This window comes from Sapajus apella, unplaced genomic scaffold (assembly GCF_009761245.1).
Source record: "Sapajus apella isolate SASKATOON/1434 unplaced genomic scaffold, GSC_monkey_1.0 scaffold209, whole genome shotgun sequence".
Taxonomy (NCBI): domain Eukaryota; kingdom Metazoa; phylum Chordata; class Mammalia; order Primates; family Cebidae; genus Sapajus; species Sapajus apella.
The window spans coordinates 4,584-13,087 of record NW_022437149.1 but is presented as its reverse complement, the minus strand read 5'-3'; the positions used below and the strand labels follow the sequence as shown (position 1 = coordinate 13,087).

Sequence of the window (8,504 nt, the reverse complement as noted above, 5' to 3'; positions counted from 1 at the left end):
GGGCGACAGGGTGAGACTCCGTTTCAAAAAGAAGTACAGACAGTTAGACACCTAGATAATGGTAAATATTGACAAGAACATAGGGGAAATGAGCCCCCTTGTATACTGCTAGAGGGAGTGTAGATTTCTGTAGCCATTCTGGTTGAATACTAAAATTAAGTCAGCATATAATTTTATTCAACAATTCTAATTCTGGCTTTATAACCCAGAGAAATTATCACACAGTTTGGTAAATTGACATGTATTAGGATATTCAGAGCATTGTTGTATGCAGTAGAAGTATCATAAATATCTGTCACTAAGGGAGTGAATAAAATTTTGGTGGATGCAAATTATTTTAGTGGAATCTGCACAGAAGCTTGAAGCATGGTGCAAAATATGCAAACAGCAACACAGAAAGAAGCTTAAAGGATTGAAGGACTTCTGGTTTCTGACATGACTTATAAAGAACTTGGAAGTCACCACTCCCACCCTCACAACAAAGAAAAAAACTGAAACACTGAAAATCAACATCTTTTCTTAGATGCATCACAGAATTGAGGTCATGGGCAAACGACCACCCAGAAAACTGGCAGAGAGAAGCACAGTTTGGTGAGAGCAGATACCACTGCTGTAATCTGAGCTGTGAGGCTTAGATCCTATTTAAGAAGTCTCTAGAGAAGCCCAAAGACAAAAAAACAGCAGAGGAAATTTTAGCCTCTAATAAAGACACAGAGAAAGTAAACACAGCTGAACTTCCAGCTAGATAAACATAAAACCTCATGATAACTTACCTCAGTTTCTTTTTCCCAATACATAGTAATCCAAATTTCTACAAAAAATTATACAGCACATTAAAAGGCAAAAAATACATTTTGAAGAGGCCAAGCAAGTACAAGAAGATTAAGATATGACAGAGATTTTGGAATTAACAAGTTGGAAATTTGAAATAATGATTATTATGCTAAGGGATCTAATGGAAAAAGTAGACAACATGCAAGAGGAGACGGGAAATATCAACAGAGAGATCGAAACTCTAAGAAAGAGAAGGAAGAAGAGCTAGGAATAAGAGTACAGTAATTCTATTGTAAAGATACTTGCACGCACATGTTCACCGCAGCACGGTTCACAATAGCAAAGACATGGAATCAACCCAAATGTCCATCAGTGATAGACTGGATAAAGAAAATGTGGTACATATACATCATGGAATACTATGCAGCCGTAAAAGAAACAAGATCATGTCCTTTGTAGGGATATGGATGGAGCTGAAAGCCATTATCCTCAGCAAACTAACACGGGAACAGAGAATCAAACACCGCATGTTCTCACTTCTATGTGGGAGCTGAAGAATGAGGACACATGGACACAGAGGGGAACGACACACACTGGGGCCTGTGGGGGGCAGGTGGGAGAGCATCAGGAAAAGAAGTGAATGAACGCGGGGTTTAATATCTAGGTGATGGGTTGATGGGTGCAGCAAACCCCCATGGCACACGTTTACCTGTGTAACAAACCTGCACATCCTGCACATGTATCCCGGAACTTAAAAACAAACAAAGTACAGTAACAAAATAAAGAATGTTTTTGATGGGACTAATCTTTAGTCTGGACACAGCTGAGGAAAGAATCAGTGAGCTTGAACATACGTCAGGGGAACGGAAAATTTCCCAAACTGAAAGCCAGAGAGAAGAAGGGCTGAGAATAAGGAAACAGAATATCCAAGAACGATGGGACGATTCTGAAAGGTACAATATATACATAACGGGAATAACGGAAGGAGAGGAAGAAAAGGGAACAAAAGGAACACTCGAAGTAATAATAACTGGGAATTTTCCAAAATTACTGACAGACACCAAACTATCGATCCAGGAAGTTCAGAGAACACCACACAGGATTCATACCAAGACAGCTACACCTAAGCAAGTTATAATCAAACTGCAGAAAGTCAAAGACAAACGGAAGATCTAGAAAGAAGGCAGAGTGAGGGGAATGCCTTCCCTAGAGAACAAAGATGAGAATTACAGCAGACGTCTCTTCAAACACCGTGCGAGCAAGAAGAGAGCAGAGTGAAATATTTAAAGTATTGAAAGAAAAAAGCCACCAACCTAGAATTGTATGTTCAGGTAAATTATTCTTTAAAAATGAAGGAAAATAAAAACTCAGAAAAATAAAAATTGAGAGAAGTTGTTGCCTTTCAAGAAATGTTAAAAGAAATTCTTCACAGAGAAGGAAAATATATAGGTCAGAAACTTGGATCTATGTAAAGAAAGGGAGAACACTTAAAGTCTTTCATTTTTCTTCTTCTTCTCCTTCTTCTTTTCGTTTTGAGACAGAGTCCCACCCTGTCACCCAAGCTGGAGCGCAGCGGTGCAGTCACAGGTCATTGCAGCCTCAAACTCCTGGACTCCAGTGATCTTCCCACTTCAGCTTCCTTAGCAGCTGGGACTGCAGGAACGTGCCAGCATACTCAGCTAAATTTTTATTTATTAATTTTTTTTGAGACAGTCTCGCTCTGTCACCCAGGTTGGAGTGCAGTGGCGTGATCTCACTGCAATCTCCGCCTCCTGGGTTCAACTCATTCTCCTGCCGCAGCCTCCTGAGTAGCTGGGATTACAGGCACGTGCCACATGCCCGGCTAATTTTTGCATTTTTAGTAGAGACAGAGTTTTACCATGTTGGTCAGGCTAGTCTCAAACTCCTGACCTTGTGATTCGCCCTTGTGATTACAGGCGTGAGCCACAGCGCCCAGCTGAAATTTTTAAATTTTTGTAGAGATGTGGTCTTGCTATGTTGCCCAGACTGTCTCTAACCCCTGGCCTCAAATGATTTTTCTGCCTAGGCCTCCCAAAGCACTGGGATTACAGGCATGAGATACCACACCTGGCTTTATTTTTCTTATTTTTAATTGACCTAACAGATAACAGTTTGTTCGAAAGATTAGTAGCAATAAAATATTATTAGTAGCAATAAAACTGATGGCTATGTGAAATGTGTGACAAGAATGTCATAAGGGATGGGAGCGAGGTGTGTTTTTTTGAAAAAGTATAATTGATATGCTAAGAGATGAGACAAAATGAAATGATATAAATTTCTCAGTTAAAATCTGAGAAGGCAAAGAACATGGGAAATGAATAAAAAACAATTTAAATAAGGTGGAGATTAAATCTAAACATATGAGTGATAAATTTGAATGTGAATGGTCTAAATACATCAATTTAAAAGACAGACCTTCAGAGTGGATAAGAAAACAAGACTCAACTATATGTAGTCTACAAAAAACTCACTGTAAACATCAAGGACAGATTGAAAATAAAGGAGAAAAATATGCCACGTTAACACTAACAGTAATGATAAGGCTGAAGTAGCTATATTAATTTCAGACAAAGCACATCTTAGAGCAAGGAAAAAGGGGCCAGTTCTTTAGGAAATTTTTACAATCCTGAGTTTTTGATACTTAACAACAGAGGTCTAAATATGCGGAGGCAGAAACTGACAGAACTGCAAGGGAAAAGACGTAAGTCCACCATTATAGCTGGAGACGTCAATACCCATTTATCAGTAATCGACAGATCCAGCAGGGAAAAACCCAGTAAGCTTACAGCAGAATAGCACAATCAATGGTGCTAATTGATATTTATAGGATATTTTATCCAAAGACAGCAGAATACACATTTCTCTCAAGCTCACATGGAACATTCTTAAAGATGGGTCATATCCTAGTTCAAAAACACACCTTAATAAAGGAATAGAAATTGTACAAAGTATGTGCTCAGAAAACAGCGGAAATAAATTAGAAGTCAATAACAGAAAGATAGCTAGAAAATTCTAGAATATTTGGAGATTAAACAACATACTTCTAAATGGCATATAGGCCCAAAAAGTTTTATGAGAAATTTAAAAAATATGTTGAACTAAATGAAAACAAATAACCAAGAAACACTTCCTAACTCATTCTATGAGAACATTACCCTAATACTAAAACTAGAGAAATACATTATGAGATAGGAAACTACAAATTAATATCTCTAATGAACAAAAATCCAAAAATCCTCAACAAAATATTAGCAAACCAAGCTCAACAATGTGTAGGAATAGTGATGTGCAATAAAGAGTGGGGTTTATTCCAGCTATGCACGACTAGTTCAGCATTCGAAAATCAATTAATGTGTCACCCATCATATTAACAGGTTAAAGGAAAAAACTTTTCATCATATGAGTAAACGCAGAAAAAGCATTTGACAAAATTCAACAGACATTCTGGATAAAAACCCTCAGCAAATTCAACTGTATATGGAACATCTGCAAACAACCTAAACCTAATATTATACTTAATGGTTGAGAGGCTAGACACTTTCCTCTGAAATCCTGAACGAGACGGGGATGTCTGCTCTTGCTATTCTTAGTAATCGTTGTCTGGGAAGTCCGAGCTAATGAAATAAGGGAAGGAAATAAAATAAAAGGTATACGGACTGGTAAGGAGAAATGAAAAGGTTTTTGTTCACAGATTGCACGATTGCCTATGTAGAAAATCTTGAAGGAGTTGAACCTTTGGGGCAGGGTTACCTGGCTTTCGATGTTGAGACTAAACAGCAGAAAAACAGACTTAGAGAAGGAAGAAAGTCAATTAAGAGACAGAAGTTTATGCTGAGAGGGACTTGCCCAAGGCTAAAATGATTCTTTTAGGCTGGACAGAGAGACGTCAGTGAGTCCCTTATGAGCAGGGACCTACTTTACGTTTCTGGTACTCTCTGAGTAAGTATCAGGGCTTCAGAAGGAAGGTCTGCAGGGAGGACTTGGAACGCTGGGTTCCAGGCCCAGCCTCTTGCTCTTGATCAAAGATTCACACCCACAAGAATGATAATGTGGCCACAGAGTGGTGGATCTGAAGTGGTCATGTGGACTACAGACAGACGCCGGTGGTGGGGTGGATGCAATATCTTTATTCTGCATTTGATCACGAGGTAGGAAGGACCCAAAATAGCTGAGATAAATTTCCAGTGGAGCTGGGGTTTAGAGTCACATTTTATTTACAAAAAATAAAGTGTTGTGCTTTTTCTTGTAGAATATATTATTTCTAAAAACAAAACAAAAAGCTATTTCCAGGGTTGTGAATGCAATTCTGCCCATAGATACGGACGAGTTGTGCTAGTACCTTATTTTAGCTTCTCATTTTAGGTTTCTATGGTTATTTTACCCCTCTCTTCGCTGTTCCTATTGCCTTATTTATTTTTACATTTTAAATAAAGTAGCAGCACTCAAATTTTTTAGCCTTTGCTGCCACCCTGTGGCTCTCGTTTATTACTGCAGATGAAAAGGGCCTCGGAGCCTCTGCTACGCCAACCAAACAGGAGCAAGTAAGTGTAGGGGAAGCACATTAAACACGTATCTGAAATAATAATGCTCGGCATCTGGGGCGTGAATCTAGAACATCCTGTATGTGTCCGACGGATCAGTATAGGCCTCTCAGAATCCTATTCGTCTGTGTCTAACCTCATCACAGTACTTCCCCATTCCTCACTTCAAATCAAGATGCGTGACTACCCTGGGAACACGGTAATTGTTGATCCCGACTTGCCACGTAGGGTCAATTATTGATTTTAATAAGCTCCAGAAAAAAAAATCTTCGTAGGAAGCTGAACCTGAAATCTACAGTAGACTCGATTCTTAAAATAGAGCTCTTTGTGGACTTTCAGGGTGGTCTAAAACTTGTCACATTGGTGCAAAGCATTTTGACTCTCCCTAAGCAGTAGGAAATACAGTTTTAAGAAGTAGAATCGAGAAAGCGGGGGGTGGGGAGTTGGGGAGAGAGAGCATGGGGAGAAATACCAAATACAGGTGATGGGGAGGAAGGCAGCAAATCACACTGCCATGTGTGTACCTATGCAACAATCCTGCATGTTCTTCACATGTACCCCCAAACCTAAAATGCAATAAAAAAAAAGAAGTGGAATATACCTATAGCCCACTTTTCAGGAAAGCTTTCCATGAGAAATAAGAATTACTGTAATAATCTCCTTGCCACCTGTCCCTCTCACACTAGCTCTGCCCCTTGTTATCATCCTAAACAAAACCTGGTCATGCCACTGTGCTGTCTTTAAAAGATTTCATCAGCTTTCCATTGATGGCAGTGGCTAGCACCATCATGCTCCCTGCAGCTGGGGCTGCATACTCCATGGAGCCAGTGGGAGCCCGGCCTCTTCTGAGGTGCTGCTACAGCTCTGCAAACCTCAGCCCCCCCAGACCTCAGCTGCAGACCCAGGCCTCCTGCTCTGTGGAGCAGGCAGGAGCCCCGCCCTCCTGAGTGAGGCTACAGCTGCCCAAACTGCGACCCAGGATCCGAGCCTCCCTGTGCTCTCGGAGGGTGTGGGGAGCAGGCAGGATCTGCCCTTCTGGGTGCAGCTGCAGCCGTCCACCCAGCAGCTGCAGACCAGGGCCTCCCGCTCCACGGAGCAGGCAGGATCCAGGGACACATGGAAACCTCGCTGGTGAGGCAGGAGCTCCCCTGCTGCAGGACCTGGGCATCTCTGCAGTGTGCACCCTCACGGGCACAGGAAGGCCCTTCCCACACTCCCCTCCCTGTAGGCTCAGCGATGTCTGCTTCCACTGCCTTGCCCCTCTCCATTCCTAGCACTGGCTTGGATCTTGGAATGGGGTTGGGGCTGACCCTGGGGGCCATGTATGGCAGCAGGAGGCAGTCCTGGGAGGAAGGGGGCAGGTCCCCAGTAAGGGTCCACCTTCAGGCCAGGAAGGGCCTGAAGGCTGGGGGCCAGGCTGCCAGCCCCACTGACTGGAGTGGGGACTTGTGGTGCCTCTTCCTGCTCACCTATGGCTGCCCATGGACCAATCAGCACACACTTCCTTTCCTCCAAGGTCCATAAAAGCCCTGGGCTCAGCCAGAGCAAGAGAGGATGGAGAGAATGGAGAGAATGGAGAAAGGACTCAACGGGAAGACCAGCTGCAGGGAGGAACTACCTTCTCTGCTGAGAGCTTCAGAGACCTCCAGAGATAGACGACCAGCTGCAGAGAGGGGCAGCTCACTCCAGGAGGCCAGCTGCAGAGAGGGGCGGCTCACTCCAGGGTTTCCTCTCTGCTGACAGCAGATATCAGGATGACCTGTCTGCAGAGAGGGCACAATGGGAAGACCAGCTGCAGAGAGGAACTACCCTTTCTACAGAGAGCTTCAGAGACCTGCAGAGAGGAGCAACCCTCTCCATGGCTTCCCCTCTGCTGATGGCAGATGTCAGGACAGCCTGTCTACAGAGAGCCAGCCACTGTGGGTCTCCTCTGAACTGTTCTTTTTTTTTTTTTTTTTTGAGACAGAGTTTCATTCTTGTTGCCCAGGCTAGAGTGCAATGGCCTGATCTTGGCTCACCGCAACCTCCACCTCCCAGCTTCAAGCGATTCTCCTGCCTCAGCCTCCCAAGTAGCTGGGATTACAGGCAGGTGCCACCAAGCCTGGCTAATTTTGTATTTTTAATAGAGACGGGGTTTCTACATGTTGGTCAGGCTGGTTTTGAACTCCCAACCTCAGGTGATCCACCTGCCTCAGCCTCCCAAAGTGCTGGTGTTAACAGAAGTCTACGTGTTATTCTGTAAGTAATAGTATTAGGGGGTCGTTGAGGGTGTGGATTTTCCCATATGCAAACAAGCGAAAGGTGAAAAAGACAGAGATGAGCTTTGCTAAGTGTTAGAGCTGTTCAGGCCGGGCACAGTGGCTACCTGTAATCCCAGCACTTTGGGAGGCTGCAGTGAGTGGGGGAGAATATTATATTGGTGTGTGTGTGTGCGCGTATATACACACACACATATAGATATACATGTATATATATAATATCATATTGGCAGGAGTTGTACTGCCTCATGTCCCCTGTGCCTTAGATCCCAAGGCAGCAGCAATATATAATATTATATTGGTATAGGCCGGGCGCGGTGGCTCAAGCCTGTAATCCCAGCATTTTGGGAGGCCGAGGCAGGTGGATCACGAGGTCAAGAGATCGAGACCATCCTGGTCAACATGGTGAAACCCCGTCTCTACTAAAAATACAAAAAAAAAAATTAGCTGGGCATGGTGGTGCGTGCCTGTAATCCCGGCTACTCAGGAGGCTGAGGCAGGAGAATTGCCTGAACCCAGGGGGCGGAGGTTGCAGTGAGCCGAGATCGTGCCATTGCACTCCAGCCTGGGTAACATGAGTGAAACTCCGTCTCAAAAAAAAAAAAATATTATATTGGTATATATAGATTATATATATGTGCATACATAATATTCTGTTAATCCTAAATAATTCATAAGGCATATTAATGGATAATATAGGCTTTACCTTAATAAAGCTGCAAGCATTCTCGTCGTTGCTGTGTGACATTAAGTGACTGAGCCCATCAGTAAAGACATTATCCTGTTTGATAAGGTCCTTTTCTTCTCCCTCCTGCTCATTTAAACTTGGAATGAAGTCAGTGATGTCCTTTGCACCTGGCAGATTATATGCCCGTACAGGATGATAAATAAAGGAGGAATTTTTTTTTTT

At 43.0% G+C, this 8,504-nt stretch overlaps 1 protein-coding gene across 1 annotated transcript in view; it reads right to left on the bottom strand.

Moving 5' to 3' along the window:
* Positions 1 to 7,560: 7,560 nt before the first annotated feature.
* The window catches only part of PZP (PZP alpha-2-macroglobulin like), a 5,521-nt gene continuing 4,577 nt past the window's right edge, over positions 7,561 to 8,504 (bottom strand). The window contains exon 3 of the mRNA XM_032270376.1: positions 7,561 to 7,572. Within this exon, the coding sequence (XP_032126267.1) occupies positions 7,561 to 7,572 (12 nt within the window). The remainder of the gene's footprint in view (positions 7,573 to 8,504) is intronic.